General features: G+C 35.1%; 4 protein-coding genes across 4 annotated transcripts; all 4 read left to right on the plus strand.

Annotated features, from left to right (window-relative positions):
* The first annotated feature begins 1,191 nt into the window (after nt 1-1,191).
* LOC107960718 (receptor-like protein 9DC3) lies at nt 1,192-4,474 on the plus strand. Its single transcript, XM_041097595.1, has 3 exons — nt 1,192-1,848; nt 2,082-2,590; nt 2,842-4,474. The coding sequence occupies exons 1-3, from the start codon at nt 1,192-1,194 to the stop codon at nt 4,472-4,474; spliced, it is 2,799 nt and encodes a 932-aa protein (XP_040953529.1).
* A 3,758-nt stretch (nt 4,475-8,232) lies between these two features.
* Nucleotides 8,233-11,649, plus strand: LOC107958071 (receptor-like protein 7). Its single transcript, XM_016893736.2, has one exon. It carries the CDS (start codon nt 8,233-8,235, stop codon nt 11,647-11,649), a length of 3,417 nt encoding a protein of 1,138 aa, XP_016749225.2.
* A 1,960-nt stretch (nt 11,650-13,609) lies between these two features.
* Nucleotides 13,610-15,016, plus strand: LOC107961287 (UPF0098 protein CPn_0877/CP_0992/CPj0877/CpB0906). The gene is made up of 2 exons (XM_016897459.2): nt 13,610-14,323; nt 14,745-15,016. Exons 1-2 carry the CDS (start codon nt 13,886-13,888, stop codon nt 14,817-14,819), a joined length of 513 nt encoding a protein of 170 aa, XP_016752948.1. The 5' UTR covers nt 13,610-13,885; the 3' UTR covers nt 14,820-15,016.
* An 818-nt stretch (nt 15,017-15,834) lies between these two features.
* LOC107958072 (cytochrome c-type biogenesis protein CcmE homolog, mitochondrial) lies at nt 15,835-16,980 on the plus strand. The gene has a single exon (XM_016893737.2). It carries the CDS (start codon nt 15,939-15,941, stop codon nt 16,692-16,694), a length of 756 nt encoding a protein of 251 aa, XP_016749226.1. The 5' UTR covers nt 15,835-15,938; the 3' UTR covers nt 16,695-16,980.
* Nucleotides 16,981-17,253: the final 273 nt, after the last annotated feature.

Consider the following 17,253-nt stretch of genomic DNA (forward strand, 5'->3'; position numbering starts at 1 on the left):
TGTATTTTCCAGTTTTTGCATGCTTTTAATTTCCTTGTAATAAGATTATCCTGTTTCTTTTGGATGAAATAATGATGTCTTCCAGCTATGTTGTGCTTGAAACTAGGCTAGCATTCTTATAGTTTTAGGCAAATGAAAAATGATTTCACTTATCTAGCTGAACATTGCAATTATGAGTAATGACAGAAGGCTCATCAGGACAAGTTATCCACTATGGCACTTGTGACAGAATCTGAAAGTTTATGTAATATTTGCATGATAATTGTTATACAACAATTCAGCTTCACCTGTTCTTGTCTGGTTTGGAGGTTTAGAACATAATCAAATTTTAGCATTATGTCAAATCTGAAACAACTTATATTCAGAGCAACCATTATCAGAGAAGCAAGTTATTCTTCATGTTATAAAATTTTCCTATTCTTGTGACAAACTAAGGATGGCCGACAGTGATTATATTACTTGGTTTCTGTTTGCACCAATGAAAAGAAAAGCAAAATGCAAGCACAACAGCTTCTTTAGCAATGAAAACTGAAAAGTTAGAAGTTTATGCCATAACATAAAAGGTTTAAATATGCTATAAGTCCCTGTAGTCTTTGTAATTTGGGAATTTACTACCTGTACTTTTATTTCCAAGAATTAAGTCCCCTCTACGCTTTTAGATTTCTAAATTCAAGTCTAATTATTAACACTATTAAATTTATTTCGTTCAATCTGAATTTTGAAATTCCAATTTTAATGTCGTGAATTCTTACACCTACTAATAATTACTTCATTAAATGCTACATTCTGTTTCAATTTTATGTTAAAAAATTATGAAAATAGTAAAATGCATGTTAAAATTCTATAAATACAGTTTAAATATTATTAAACATGTCTACACATTAACTTGAAATAAAATATTATTTAAAAATAAAAATAAAGAAGCTGCCAAGCATTTGATGTGAAGTTGCATATCAGATACTTTTGCTGAGGTCTCTCATAATTGAGGTTTCCCAATTTTGAAACTTGAACATTGAAAATTGAATGATTTAACAAAGCCAAGAGAAACGTTTGCAATTTTCTTCTCCAATAGAACATTGCAGCATTGAGCATTCACACTACTATAGCATCTCAGCTTTCTCCCTTCCCCATTTCTTTAAATTCTCAACATCCCTTACCATTTTCATTCATCTTTCAATAATCTCACTGAAAATGAGGATTTTACTTCTTTCATGGCTCTTATTCAATTCATATTTTGCAGCTTTCTTTTGCATTAGCAACTTGGTTTTAGTTTCTGGTCGATGTCAAAGTGATCAGAAACAGTTGTTGCTAGAATTGAATTTGAGCAGCAACTTAAATTCTACTGCATTTCCTACCCCATTAAGAAGGCTGATGAAATGGAACCAAACCACGGATTGTTGTTCCTGGGATGGTGTAAGCTGCGATGCTGGTGGTCATGTCATCGGTCTTGATTTGAGTGATCGAGCAATTTCAAGTCCAATTGACAATTCTAGTAGTCTTTTCCGTCTTCAACATCTTCAGCAACTCAATTTGGCTTTTAATCGGTTTGAGCAAGTTTTTCCTGCTGGATTTGATAAGTTGGAGAATTTGAGTTATCTTAATTTGTCTTATGCTGGCTTTACAGGGCAAATTCCAATTGAGATATCACACTTGACAAGGTTGGTTACTCTCGATTTATCTATAGATAGATATTCTTCTCCGGAAGAATCATTGAAACTTGAGAAGCCAAACTTAAAGATGCTTGCTCAAAATCTCACGGGGCTAAGATTCCTCTATCTTGATGGCATAAATATGTCGACTACGGGGAATAAATGGTCTCAAGCCTTATCTCCACTGATTAAGTTGCAAGTGCTGAGCATGCGCGCCTGTTATCTTTCGGGACCTATACATTCTTCACTCTCCAAGCCTCGATCTCTCTCAATAATTCGCTTGGACGAAAACATTTTATCTGGGTTGGTTCCACAATTCTTTTTAGAATTCCCAAACTTGACTACTCTTCTAGACGCTAATCTCAGTGGATTCATACCCAAAACAGTTGAAAAAATGACACAACTTGTCCATCTGGATTTTTCCTGGAACAGGCTTTCTGGTCCAGTACCATTCCACCAACTTTGTTTGGCATTCCATCGGTGCAGGCACTTGATCTTTCCCAAAATCAATTCAATGGCACCATTGGTGGCCTTCATGTTAAGGCCTCTTCGCTGCTTGATACCCTTGATCTTAGGAGCAACAAGTTACAAGGGCAATTTCCAATGTTTGTGTTTAAACTCCATGGTCTCACTTTACTGGATCTTTCTTCAAACAACTTCAGCGGTTTGATACCAATGAGTGCCTTTCAGAACTTGAGGAATCTTTCGTATCTTGATCTCTCATATAACAGGTTGTCAATTGATGCCATTACTACTAATATTTCCTCACTTTGTTTACCCAAACTTACCAAATTGTTTTTGGCATCTTGCAACTTAATGGAGTTTCCTAATTTCTTGAAAAATCAGTCCAGTTTAATTCAACTAGACCTTTCTAACAACCAAATTGTTGGTGCAAGAGGCAGCAACAAAAGAGAGAACAAGAGCACAGAACATGAAGCAAGGTGCAAGAAGCATTTTTACTTGCTCACAAATGTGCAGCAAGGGAGCTAATGGCTGATAGCTCATTCAGCTCATTCATTCAACTAGAAAAAACATACATTTATAGTCAAATACATCACCAAATAGTCAACTAACCCCACTAATCAGCATTGGGACTATTAAAACATTGCTTGTACACATAAACAAGCCACCTAAACTAGTCATTCAACACCTAATGCATCAAGTTGTCATCAACTTGTCCATTTTAAACTAGGTTAATTAGAATGAAACTAAAGAGAAACCTTGCTGTTACAGCAAGCATATGTGCTGCAGCATGTCATCAAGCTGCATGCACTTCAACCACAAAATGTAACAGCAGCATGGTTGGCCAATTTCCAATACAAATTCATGGGGAAATGCCCAGTTGGATTTGGAAAACAGTATATTGGGGGCTCTTAAATCTTTCTGGGAACTTCCTTGTAGAATTTGAAAGACCTTTGAATAATATAAAATCTAGTTTTATTGGTTTGGACCTGCGTGGAAATCAATTGGAAGGGCAAATCCCAATTCTTCCATTAGGTGTCATCTATCTGGATTTCTCAAACAACAAATTCAACTCTGTTTTACCAGCTCACATTGGTGACTCCCTCCGGTATGCTAGTTTCGTCTCCATATCAAATAACAACATTCATGGGAGTATCCCGCCGTCGCTGTGTAACATTACGTATCCTCGAGTACTTGATTTGTCTAATAACTCCTTGAGTGGACCAATTCCTCAATGCCTTTTTCAGATGAACGTGCCGAATACAGTACTGAATCTAAGGCAAAACAATCTCAGTGGCATCATTTCTGACACTTTTTCAAAAAGTTGTGAGTTACAAATTCTGGATCTGAATCAAAACCGATTGGAAGGAAAAGTTCCAAAATCGTTGGAGAATTGCAAAAGAATGGAGGTTTTAGACATTGGCAACAATCAGATCAATGACTCTTTCCCATGTCATTTGAAGAACATAGCCACATTGCATGTCCTTATTTTACGTTCCAACAAATTCAATGGCCACATTGATTGTCCCGGAAATAGTAGTGGATGGCCAATGCTTCAGATTTTTGACTTAGCATCCAACAATTTTAGTGGTAAACTGCATCTGACATGTTTAGGGATCTGGGAGGCAATGCAGCTTAACCCAGATAAAGACCAATCAGAGCTCGTATATATCATAATTGCAACTTATCTTAACGATGTTTTAAGATATGAAGATACAATATCAGTTACCATCAAAAGTTTAGAGTTGAAGCTAGTGAAGATCTTGCCCGAGTTCACCTCCATTGACATTTCATGCAACAACTTTGAAGGACCAATACCAAATGTGATCGGAACATTCAAAGCACTTTATGCCCTCAACTTTTCACAAAATGCTTTCTCAGGGCCAATCCCGGCATTTTTTGGAAACCTGCGACAGCTCGGGTCTGTAGATCTTTCAAGCAACAGTCTACATGGTGAGATCCCTTTGCAGCTGGCAAACCTCAATTTCCTTTCATTTCTTAACGTCTCAAATAATAAGCTGGTGGGTCCAACGAGCACCCAGCTTCAATCATTTTCAGAAGCTTCATTTGAGAACAATGCTGGATTGTGTGGACCTCCTTTAATGGCAACATGCGGATTACCACCAGCTAAAACAGACAACCCTCCGGATGCTAGGAGCACTGTCAACTGGAATTATATAAGTGCTGAGACAGGGTTTTGCTTTGGGTTCGGAATTTCCATTACACTTCTTATCTTTTGGAAGAGATGGAGGAAATGGTATTTTGAGCGCATGGATCGTGCTCTTTCCTGGGTTTTCCCTTGTTTGCCTCTTGAAACCAGAAAGCATGGGAGGAGAGCTACCCGGAACCAAAGGAGGCACTAGCAAAGAGTAGGGACTAGGTTAAAAGAAGTCGTCTTCGTTGTATTTTCTAGTTTTTGTATGCTTTTATTTTCCTTGTAATAAGATTATCCTGTTTCTTTTGGATTAAATAATAATGTCTTCCAGCTATGTTGTGCTTGAAACTAGGCTAGCATTCTTACAGTTTCCGGCAAATGAAAAATGATTTCACTTATCTAGCTGAACATTGCAATCATGAGTAATGACAGAAGGCTCATCAGCACAAGCTATCCACTTACGTAATATTTGCATGATAATTGTTATATAACAATTCAGTTTCACCTGTTCTTGTCTGGTTTGGACGTTTAGAACATAATCAAATTTTAGCATTATGTCATATCTGAAATAACTTATATTTAGAGCAACCATAATCAGAGATGAATTTTGCTTAAATTGTTATGAAATTTTCCTATTCTTTTGATCTAGTAAGGATGGCCGATAGTGATTATATTACTTGGTTTCTGTTTGCATCAATGAAAAATATTACGTATATGCTTTTATTTTTAGAAATTCTGTCCGTCAACTTTTTAGATTTCAAAATTCAGTTCTAGTTAAAGTTGTTAAATTTTTTTTCTTTAAATTTAGATTCGTTACAATGTTATCTTTTTAGTCACTCGGCTACCAAGTGAATATTCTTTTTAATTTCTAAATCTCACACCAACAAATTTAACAAAATAAAATAACGGTGTTAACAATTGGATTTGAATTTTAAAATTTGAAAAGTAGAGGGACTAAATTACTGAAAGGATAAATATCAAAACTATACATGAACTTTGATGTGCAATGTCATACATGAAATTTTGATTTGATTCAATTTTCACAAATCATTAACAACATGATCGAATTAGCACTATTTTACATTAATATTGATCCAATATGAAAATAAACGTATGTGCTCGTTTCCTTAAATGTGTTCAATTGAATCAAAATCAAAATTTTATGTATACATATGAACCACAATTTGAGTTTCATATGTATAATTGAACCAATTTAAAGTTTACGTATCAAATTGCATATTAAACCAAATTTCATATATAACTTTGATATTCAAAAAACTAAAAACCAATCTTAATGAAATGATAAAAAAGGAAGAAAGACTTTGGAAGTCAATGGTTTTGGCATATTATTAGTGAGAAAAAAGGTGTATGGATTTGATTCAACCAACCTTTTAATGGTGATAGGGTAAGGCTACCAATTTCCTTAAGTCTATCGTAGAATATATATTTCAGCAGTTGGTGCCCATGTTTCACTCCAAAACTTGGTTCTATAATCAATTCATTGATGGAAAATTGTGGTAATCAAAGTAGAGTTGCTTGGAGTAAATTTCTTCAAGATTAGATTATTGAAGAAAAAAAGCTTATGGTCAAGGAAAAAAGACAGAGAGAGAAAACATGATACATCAAGCCTCACATGCATTGCATCAAAATGACAGAAATAGACAAAGAATATAAGGATCATACAGCTAAAAGTTGAGAAGACTTCATGGAAATTCATCAAGCCTTCACTGTGAAGGTTCAAAGTTAAAATTGAAGGCCTCAAGTTGAAGATATGAATTCAGATTGTAATGCGCATAGGAAGGGAGTTATGAGAGAACCAGCTGGTTTGCATTGCAATGGCATGTGTTCCAAGCATCCAATATTCCAAGTCAATAAGCCCCGTGATAGCAGTCACATCTAAAAGCACACAGGGGCTGCCACCAACTCTGAAATTAGTAGTCTTAATGTTTTATTAGTTGATAATAAATGTCTGCAATTGGAGGATTGATTTGATCGTATGGCTCTTATTCTAAATCATGTGTTGTTTTTTTCTCATATCAACTACAAGGTTAGGATCTTCATGGAGGATTCAATGACTGTATGAAGTAAACTCCATTATAGTCATCAACATTAAAATGATTTAATTTGGAAAAAAAAACATGTATAGATATCAAAATTCGAATTAAAACGTATTCACCGTACAAAATATAATTTGGATTCAAATTGAGCTAGTCATCTTGCTATTAAAGCTTTGTTCTTCTCTTGTAACTCACTAAAAAATATATATAATAAGTGAGTTCTGACTTAGTCTACACAATGCTTTTCATTGTGCAGCTACATTGTAAATTTGATCTTTCTATTACTTTTATTCGGTTAAATAAAAACGAATTAATCAAAATTATATCGGTTGGGTTAATTTATTTGTCATAAACTTCTATTTCAGTAACCATTATACTAACTTTTAGTAATCAAAGTAGTGTTACTTGGAGGAAATTTCTTCATGATAAATTACTGAAAAGAAATGCTTATGGTCAAAGAAAGAAGACAAAGAGGGACAAAACATGATACATCAAGCTTCACATGTATTGCAGTTAAACCCAAAAGCCAAATATTCTAAAAGTTAATTTTATTGTCTATGAAATTTAAATTCAAAATTTTATTTAAGAGACATGGAATTCTTTACCACTTAATTTAACAAGCGTTACTAATAATGTGACAATTGGAAGATGCAGAATTCTATACCAATAACGTCTACATCTTTGATTGCAATAATTTTAAGTAATTGCAGTTAGAATAATCTTGCAACTATTAACAACATGTTCTCTTCTCTAATTGTGTTGTTTCATTCAAGGCAAGCAAGGACCAATCTGACAACGGTCCAAAAGTCTGGATAACTTGCTTTCACGCCATTATGAGAGAAAATCAGTGAAGCTTGAAAATGATTGTATTTGATTTATTATTACACCTTCCTCAAGACATTGACTTTTATTTTTCTTTTCCACAAAATACACTTACCTTTTTACTTTTCCCTGTTTCAATAAATAGGATTAATTAAAGAATTTAAGATTATCTGTCACTTTAATTTATTGAATAATTAATAGACTTGGGCTAAGCTAAATGTTTTAATTAAGAAGTTTAAGGATCAAATTGATAGAATATGTAAGTATTAAAGATTAAATGTGTTATTATATCAGTAAAAAAAAAGGACTAAAGTTGGTTGAGTGACAATTTGTATAGTTTACCCTAATTATAATTAACTAGAAATAGCAAGATTTTTAAAAATAGACTGATGGTCAAACCAATCAAGTGATCCATTTACTGGTTCGTCTAGTTCGATTAAATAGGTCATTAAAATACAAAATATTAAAAATCTGGTCCGACAAATTTTTTGCTCGGTACAATTGGTCTGCACCGACTTCTGAACCAACCAGTTCAAGGCCCTTTCTCTAAACTGATATTCACTCTAAACTGATATTCAAATTTGTTCTCTTTCCAATCGACCGATCTGGTCCTATTCAATCAACCTCAAAAAATAGTCTGGATGTTCTGATTATATTAAATTCAAGGAAGGGCAGCAGTTTTGCGTCAACACCAATCAAAGCCTTGGTATGATTTTTCCAAGTTGCTAAAAGAAGCTACAAACTTCAACCGAAGTCTATTGAACAAAATAAATGCTAAAGAAAATCCCACGAAACAACGCGTCATGTGCTGATACTGACAAGCCAAAGTCTACAACTAAAACTATGTACACACGGTTTGACGGTTCTTTCTTTTGCCTACCACCCCATTTCTTCGCTTCTTCTCTATTTTCAGAGTTTCCACCTTCATTCTACATTTTACTAAAAGGGTTGGTTTTTTAATTGGCTGCCACTCAAACGGTTTATGCTGAAAACTCGTGGTTGTGCACTTGCTCCTTCCTCAACTTAGTGCCATTGCTATCTTCTTCATAACTCTTTGTTGTATTGGTATCTCTCATTATTGATACTAATGAGGATGTCACTCTTTTCATTGCTTTTCTTGAATTCTTTTGTATTGGTTATGCTTATTGTTGATGTGGTTTTGGTTTCGGCTCAATGTCAAAATGATCAGAGTCGGTTGTTGCGTCAACTTGAAAGCAGCTTCAGCTACAATCCAACTTCATCAGGAAAGCTGGTGCCACTGAAATGGAATCAAAGCACAGATTGTTGTTTCTGGGATGGTGTACATTGCGATGGAGATGGTCATGTTATCAGTCTTGACTTGAACAGCAGATCAATTTCAAGTTCAATTGACAATTCAAGTAGTCTTTTCCGTCTTCAACATCTTCAGTGGCTCAATTTGGCTTATAACAAATTCAAGCCAGTTTTTCCTACTGTGTTTGATAAGCTGGAGAATTTGAGTTATCTTAACTTGTCCAATGCTGGCTTTAAAGGGAAAATTCCAATAGAGATATCACGCTTGACAAGGTTGGTCACTCTTGATTTATCTGTATCTTCACTTCTTGGAAGATCATTGAAACTTGAGAAGCCAAACCTAGAGATGCTTGTTCAAAATCTCAAGAGGCTGAGATTTCTCTATCTTGATGGAGTAAATATATCAGCTACGGGGAATGAGTGGTGCAAGGCTTTATTGCCGCTGACCGAGTTGCAAGAATTGAGCATGTCCTACTGTTATCTTTCAGGACCTATACTTTCTTCACTTTCCAGTCTCCGATCTCTCTCGGTAATTCGCTTGGACAATAACAATTTGTCGGCTTCAGTTCCACAATTCTTTACAGAATTTGAAAATTTGACTTCCCTTCGTCTTACTGCCACTGGGTTGCGTGGAAGAGTGCCAGAAGATATTTTCCAGATACGTACATTGCAAATTCTTGATTTGTCAACCAACAAATTACTCGAAGGTTCATTTCAAAATTTTCCTCTCAATGCTTCTCTTCAAACTCTCACACTTAGTGGCACAAATTTCAGGGGACAAGTACCAGAATCTATCGGTAATCTTGAGCAATTGACAAGAATAGAGCTTGTGGGTTGCAATTTCAGTGGAGCCATACCCAAAACAATGAAGAACCTTACCCAACTTGTGTATCTGGATTTTTCCTTTAACCATTTTTCTGGTCCAATACCACCATTCTCATCATCCAGAAATCTTACACAACTAAGCCTTGCTCATAATCAGTTAAAGGGCACAATTGATTCCACCAACTGGTCCGGCCTTTCTAAACTAGTAAGTATTGACTTACAAAACAACATGTTAAGTGGAACCATTCCCCCAAATTTGTTTTGCATTCCATCACTGCGAAGACTTTTCCTTTCTCAGAACCAATTCAAGGGTAACCTTGGTGACCTTCATTGTAGGGCCTCTTCTTTGCTTGACACCTTTGATCTTAGTAGCAACAAGTTACAAGGGCAATTCCCAATGTCTGTGTTTGAACTCCGTGGTCTGAAGTTCCTATCACTTTCTTCAAACAACTTCAGTGGTTTGATTCCGATGAGGGCCCTTCAGAACCTGAAGAATCTTTCCTCTCTTGATCTCTCATATAACAGTTTGTCTATTGATGCCACTGATACTAATGTTTCCTCACTTTCTTTCCCTAACATCACCACATTGAAGTTGATATCTTGCAACTTAACGGAGTTCCCTGATTTTTTGACATATCAGTCTAGATTATCCTATCTAGACCTTTCAAACAACCAGATTCAAGGGAAAATACCGAATTGGATTTGGAAAGTGAGAAGCCTTAGATACCTAAATCTTTCTAAAAACTTCCTTGTAAAATTTGAAAGATCTTTGGAGAATATAAATTCTAGTCTCAATGTTTTGGACCTGCATGGCAATCGATTGCAAGGGAAAATTGAAATTCTTCCATCAAGTGCCACCTATTTGGATTACTCAAACAACAATTTTAACTCTGTTTTACCAGCTCAGATCGGTGACTTCCTCCAGTTTGCTTATTTCTTCTCTGTCTCGGGCAATAACTTCAAGGGGAGTATTCCCAAGTCGATATGCAGTAGCTTATATCTCAGAGTACTTGATATGTCTGATAATTACTTGAGTGGGCCAATTCCTAAATGCCTGACTCGAATGAGTGCATCTCTTGGAGTACTGAATCTAAGGGGAAACAATCTCAGTGGCATCATTTCTGACACTTTTCCAGAAAGTTGTAAGTTGCAAACTCTAGATCTCAATCAGAACCGATTGGAAGGAAAGGTTCCAGAATCACTGGGGAATTGCAAAAAGCTGGAGGTTGTAAAGATTGGCAACAATCAGATCAGTGGCAGCTTCCCATGCCATTTGAAGAATATATCTAAGTTGCGTATCCTTGTTTTACGATCTAACAAATTCAATGGCAGTATTCATTGTCACAAGAACAATATTGGCTGGCCAATGCTTCAGATTGTTGACTTAGCATCCAATAATTTTAGCGGTAAACTGCATCAAAAATGTTTGGCGACCTGGAAGGGTATGCAGGTTCCTGAGAATGAAGACCAGTCAAAGGTCAAACATCTTGAGTTTCAGTTTCTTGAATTCTATCCAAATTACTATCAAGATGCAATAACAGTTACCATCAAAGGTTTAGAGTTGGAGCTGGTGAAGATCCTAACCGTGTTCACCACCATTGACATTTCTTGTAACAACTTTGAAGGGCGAATACCAGAAGTCATTGGAACATTCAAAGAACTTTATGGCCTAAACTTTTCACATAATGCTTTCACAGGGTCAATGCCATCATTTTTAGGGAACCTGCAACAGCTTGAGTCCTTGGACCTCTCAAGTAATTACTTGAGTGGTGGGATTCCATTGCAGCTTGTAAACCTCAATTTCCTTTCATTTCTTAATGTCTCGAACAATAAGCTATTTGGACAGATCCCAACTGGCACCCAGCTTCAAACGTTTTCAAAAGCTTCATTTGAGAACAACCCTGGATTGTGTGGGGCTCCTCTAACTGTAAAGTGTGCAAATGTATTTCGACCTACAACACATACAGTGCCGGAATTACAATCAGTGGATGGATTAGATTGGCTGTTCATATTCCTGGGGGTGGGATTTGGTGCAGGAGCAGCAGCATTTGCTGTACCCTTACTACTTTGGAAGACAGCAAGTAAATGGGTTGATGGCAACGTTGATAAAATCCTTGAGATCATCCTTCCAAAGGTGGGTCTCACTTACACACGTCCTAGTGACTTGAAGGTTGAGGCAGATGAAAATCCTGAGGAAGACAAGACAGAAATTTATGACGATGATGAAGAAGACGAAGACGAAGAAAGCAAGGAAACCACGGAAGAATTTTGCGGGAGATACTGTGTGTTTTGCTCCAAACTTGACAATAACACCATGAAGAAGGTAATTCATGACCTATGTTGTACCTGCTATGATTCACCATATCTATCGCCTTCTACTTCCACTTCTTCTTCATTTTCTCCTTAGATCCTTCATTTTTTTGTGCATAGATAAAGAAGGAATCCACCATGGAAAGGGGTAATGAAAAATGAACATTTAAATTCGGATCCTCAGTAAATAATTGAAAGCAATTTTCAACTCTTAATATACTCGGTCAGAGGTCCTACTCTGCCCGCTGCTCAACTTCCCTCGTAAGCAAATGCAAACTATGAATAATTTTCATTCAGGAATTACATCGAACATCTAAAGGCTCATAAAGGATAAAAACAAGCTCTAGAATTTATGCACAATAGATATCAGAATTTTCGAAACCAATATGTGAGGATACTTTTAAATCTATCCCTGCTTGTCCTCGTTCGTTGCCTCCCTTTGCCTGTTCCCTCCTAAAAATCGTTAATTTGTTCCTTAATCGGCAGCCATGGCAACGTTGCTTTTGGTTTGAGCCTTTTCTTTGTTCTAATGGTCACCGATGGAGCCATTTGTATGATAGTCCATAGCAGTTAGCAGTTAGGCCAGTTCTGCATTGCACTTCTGCCTCCAAAAGCTATTCTGGAAGAAAAGTTGTGCAGAACAGACTGAAATTTTTAACTTTTTAAAACTTTTTTTCGTCTCCAAAAATATTTTTAGTACTTAATTACTTTTTCACCCCTCCAATAACATAGTATTTTTCTTTTTTTTCTTGGTACCTAATTACAGATATATTAAAATCATTAATTAAAAATAAAAAAAATATTTTTTAATATACTAATTACAAATATTTAATAGTTATATTTAAATATTTAAAATATAATTTATATATTCTAATTAAACTTTATAAATAATTAATATTCATTGCTTAAAAATATTTAAAATTTATATTTTATATATTAAAATATTAACAAGAAGTTATAATAATTTTTTTATATTCTTACTAAAATATAATAATATTAACTAATTTAAATATTATTTAAATATATATTTGTTACTTGATAATAACATGTCTAAAATGGACATTTTATTTCTCAAAAGTACTTTTTGACAGCAATGCTAAACCCTCAAATTTTAAATCAAATTTTTCAAAAACACTTTTCCACAACACTTTTTAAAAGCACTTTTCAAAAGTATTGCCAAACTAGCCCTTAATGAATTACGCCTAACGTCAGTAAGCTTTTAGTAATTTTATATTTTTTAAGTCATGGCACACTAGCTCTCAGTAGAGTATGAGAGCCAAAATCTTAAAATAGGGACAATGCATTCGATTGTTGGGGTCCGATAAATTGTTCCATAGACGACACTTTAAAGACTTTTCCTAAAAGAACTGATTGATGCTCAACAAGTGTCATTTTAATTTACTTGCTTGAGTTATTTATGGTTCAAATTATTTTAGATTTAAAGTCAATTTTATGTTTTGGTTCATTTAAAATCAAAACAATTTAGATTTGGATTATTATTTTTTATGATGAATTTGAGTACAAATTAATGGAATTAAATTTTGTTAAATAAGAGTTGATAATTCATCATAAATATTTATTTGGACCTACGTTATGATCAATCTATTACAACAAAAGGCATTCATTTTTTATGATACGTCAGTTTTAGGGTTCAAATCTAAGTTCTCTTCTTGAGAATGCAACGTATTTTACTACTGTACCCAATTAAAGGTTAATCTAAAAAAAATTTTGGAGAACAGAATTAAATTATAATTTTTTACGAGATTAAAGAGTTATTTTATCTTATATTAATTTATGATTTCATCACTTTTGAAAGGATTAAATAGATACTTTTTTTTTATTTTGAGAGATTAAAATATAATTTTACCACATAATAACTTTTATTTATAATATTTAGTAAGGGACTAAAAGATTTTTTTTTTCTTTCATTTAAGGGTGCTAAAGCCTTTATTTATCCATTAAATTCGCCCCTATACGGGCTATACCCAATACTTATTATTAGTTAATGCTTTCCATCCATTGAAAACTATTGGGCATGGATCAAATTTTAATAAGACCAAAAAACCATAGCTCGTAAACAAATTAGCCAATTTGATGAGACTCATTAGAGCGATCGATATCTCTCTAGTCTCCATGTGTCTCCACACCTTGCTTCTCGCATTTTCTCTCGCCACCATGAAAATTGTCGCACCACTTGCTATTCCCTTCCAGTATCCTCCCTATATATAAACAATCTTCCTCGGAAAAAAAAGCCACAACCAAACAACAAATTCCAATCAAAATTAGATTCAAAAAAACAAAACATTTATTTTTATTTATATTTTGTCTAAGCCATGGCTAGTGAGCAAGCTCAAGATCAGTTCAGGCTAGTATCCCCATCCATAAACCACGAAGGAAAATTACCACGAAAATACACCGACGAAGGTCAAGGTGCAAAAAAGAATCTTTCTCCCCCACTAGAATGGTACAATGTGCCGGATGGGACTCAGTCAATGGCCTTGGTTGTGGAAGATATCGATGCACCGGACCCTAGTGACCCGATCAAGCCATGGACATGTTGGGTGGTGGCTAATATGCCGCCGAAGTTGAAAGGTCTCCCTGAAGGGTTCTCTGGGAAAGAAGAGGAAGTCGGTGGTGATTATGCTTCTCTCAAAGAAGGTCATAATGATTATAAAGTCCCTGGTTGGCGAGGACCTAAGTTGCCCTCTCATGGTCATCGTTTCCAATTCAGGCTATTTGCTTTGGATGAGCAGTTGAAACATGGTAACAAAGTAAGCTCTAAATCTTATCCATGCACACATGCAATCCTCACGTTATCAACAAATTAGTCTTTTCGTTATCTTAATGGGTGGAATATCGTTGGAGCCAGGTTCTTATGGAAAATTTTAATTCTGGTATATTGAGTCGGAAGTATATCTTTTATTTTTTTCTGAGACAGATAAATTAATATTTATTTTTGAGTTGACTTGGATTATGTTAGAAGCATATCGGGTCAGGGTGAGAGTGGTAAAAAATGGCCCTGCCCCACCTGATTGCCATCTTGAATAAGATAAGTAAAACTCATGATTAAACTAACAAAAGAACATAATTGACAGAATACTGATCTTTCAAAGGACTCAATTGCAATAAACCCATTTATATATAAAGTGACAATTAATTTCATTAAGAATATGATTTGGTGGTTTAATGTAGGTGACGAAGGAGAAGTTGCTTGAGGACATTGAAGGACACGTGATAGGGGAAGCACAAATGACCACCATGTTTTAACCCCAAATCAAGTTATTTGTCTAAAGTTTAAAACATGTATAAGCTATTACATTTTTGTATTTTCTTTTTCTTTTTATAATGTATTTTGCTTTAATTGCCTCCAAACATGGGAGGCTTCATATGTTAGGCTGATTTTGCACCTTATCATGCAGACATTAATGTGATTAATCCGAGTGGAAAATATGCATTTTTCTTTATTTCTTGTGCTTAGACTGATTAAGCCTTTCAACCTTATATGTTGATTTGATAGTTAAGGTGTTTATCGCTCTAGATGTGGTCTGGATTCGAGTTGTACTAATCACATGACTATTAGGGTTTTACCTTCCTCTTGTGATTCACCAAAAAAACAAATTGGTTAAGCAGTCCCCATCTTGCCTTGCTTTCTAGACATTATTTTCGATTTTGATTAATTAAATCCTATTGTCAATTTATCTGTCAATTTAGATATTAAATATTAATTCAAATTTATCTGTGGAATATATTTAAAGTATACAAATCAAATTATAAGTACGTGTGCGTAAAGAAAAAGAGTGTCAATGAAATTTAGGATGGCTATTTTTTAATACGTCCTAGGTCCTTGTACTTTTTTATATATTTAAAATTTAGTCTTTTTACTTTTATTTCAAGAAATTTAGGTTCTTTAATTTTCGGATTTAAAAATACAAGTTCAATTATTAACGCCACTATAACTCTTTTGTTAAATTCCTGTTAATTACAATATCATATTTTTTATTATATAACTATACTAAGTGAGTATTTATTTTAAAATGTGACACTATCGAATTAAAAAAGAAGAAGAATATTGCTATTTTAATAATGTTATTAAATAATAATTTGAACTAAAATTTGAAATCTGAAAAGTAAATGAACTTATTAAAGGGACTAAATTACTAGAAATAAAAATAAAGACTAAATTTCAAATATGTAAGATTAAAGGGACTTGTCGCAGATTTTAACCAAAAAGGAATAGTCACCCGTGCTTACCACGCCATCAAAGCTAACAAAACCCAAACTGCCGCCAGAATTTTCCTTCTCTTTTTTCTCGAGGAAACCAAAAGGGAGACTATTTCTCCGCAGAATTTTCCATCATTTTCCCGAGAAAAGCAAAAGCGAGTCCCAATGGCCACTAGGCTCGCCGCTCTCCGTCTCAGATCCCATCTCCTCCGCAACTGCTCAACTCTCTCCACCCTCAGATCTCCAACGTCGATCTCTCACCCCGCGCCCCTTCCCATCTCTACTACTCACCATTACTTCATGTCTCCAACCCTCCGTTTCCTCTCCACTTCCACCCGGCGGATCCCGACCCGACCCAAAAAAGTCGACATCGGGGCCCGAGCTCGCCAGCTCCAGACCCGCCGCCTCTGGACTTACGCATTAACCTTCAGTTGCGTCGCGGGTTTTGTAGTTTTAGTCCTCAACAATTTTCAAGACCAATTAGTCTTTTACGTTACCCCAACCGACGCCCTCGAGAAATACACGAAAAACCCATCGAAAACAAAGTTCAGGCTCGGTGGTCTGGTTCTCGAAGGAAGCGTGGTTCAACCCAGTTCTTCTAAAGAAATGGAGTTCGTCATTACCGATTTGATAACTGATATTCTGGTTAGGTACGAAGGTTCGCTACCTGATTTGTTTAGAGAAGGACATTCCGTTGTGGTTGAAGGATTCGTTAAGCCGTTCACGGAAGAGATTAAAAGGGACGTTTCTACAAGGGGCGTTTCGTCGAAAGCAAGGAGCGGTGATTGTTACTTTTCGGCGACTGAAGTTCTTGCTAAGCATGATGAGAAATATATGCCTCAAGAGGTTGCTGCTGCAATTGAGAAGAACAAGAAGATGATTGAGGATGGGCTGGAAGGAGCTAAGGAATCTGTAGCTTGATTGGTACGATTTTTTTTTCTTATAGTGGAATTTAAATTATTTGAGGACTACTCAATTTGGGTAGTTAAACTTATAGGTTGGAATTGAATAGATAGATGAGATAATTACATTTTTGATGGAACTATAACAAGATAGTGATTATGAGGATGAGGAAGAGGATGAAATTGGATCATTTGAGCCTTTTTTTTTCTTTACGCCTTTTAATTATGTTGTTGTACTGTCACCAATGGTGATTGTTTTCTTTGTCATTTTTAGCTTGAATAATACATCCTCGCAATTTACATTATTTATGATTCGATCGAGAATTTGATTTAAAAGCTTTTATTCTCATTCAAATTGTATTTGGAACTGGCAAAGTGAAACTGATTATATGGTGCGAATTTTGGTATTTTGATGATGGTATTAGATAATTGCTGTTAAGTTGATTCCTTGTCAGCTATGGGACATTTTTATTGGTTTTGAGTCCAATGACCATTATGAACTATACTTATGATTGTGAGTGTGTTTAGTTTGTCCACATTAATGTGGAACAGGCAACCTGTTTTATCCCTGCTAAATG

The sequence above is a fragment of the Gossypium hirsutum genome, chromosome A01 (assembly GCF_007990345.1).
Source record: "Gossypium hirsutum isolate 1008001.06 chromosome A01, Gossypium_hirsutum_v2.1, whole genome shotgun sequence".
In the NCBI taxonomy this organism is placed as follows: domain Eukaryota; kingdom Viridiplantae; phylum Streptophyta; class Magnoliopsida; order Malvales; family Malvaceae; genus Gossypium; species Gossypium hirsutum.

What these genes read in the sequence shown, in the direction of transcription:
- LOC107960718 (XM_041097595.1), top strand. Translation starts at nt 1,192, where the DNA reads ATGAGGATTTTACTTCTTTCATGGCTCTTATTCAATTCATATTTTGCA. An exon ending in CTCCACTGATTAAGTTGCAA is followed by an intron (nt 1,849 to 2,081) that starts GTGCTGAGCATG and finishes TTCCTGGAACAG; the next exon opens with GCTTTCTGGTCCAGTACCAT. An exon ending in AGCACAGAACATGAAGCAAG is followed by an intron (nt 2,591 to 2,841) that starts GTGCAAGAAGCA and finishes ATTTTAAACTAG; the next exon opens with GTTAATTAGAATGAAACTAA.
- LOC107958071 (XM_016893736.2), top strand. Translation starts at nt 8,233, where the DNA reads ATGAGGATGTCACTCTTTTCATTGCTTTTCTTGAATTCTTTTGTATTG.
- LOC107961287 (XM_016897459.2), top strand. Translation starts at nt 13,886, where the DNA reads ATGGCTAGTGAGCAAGCTCAAGATCAGTTCAGGCTAGTATCCCCATCC. An exon ending in AGTTGAAACATGGTAACAAA is followed by an intron (nt 14,324 to 14,744) that starts GTAAGCTCTAAA and finishes GGTTTAATGTAG; the next exon opens with GTGACGAAGGAGAAGTTGCT.
- LOC107958072 (XM_016893737.2), top strand. Translation starts at nt 15,939, where the DNA reads ATGGCCACTAGGCTCGCCGCTCTCCGTCTCAGATCCCATCTCCTCCGC.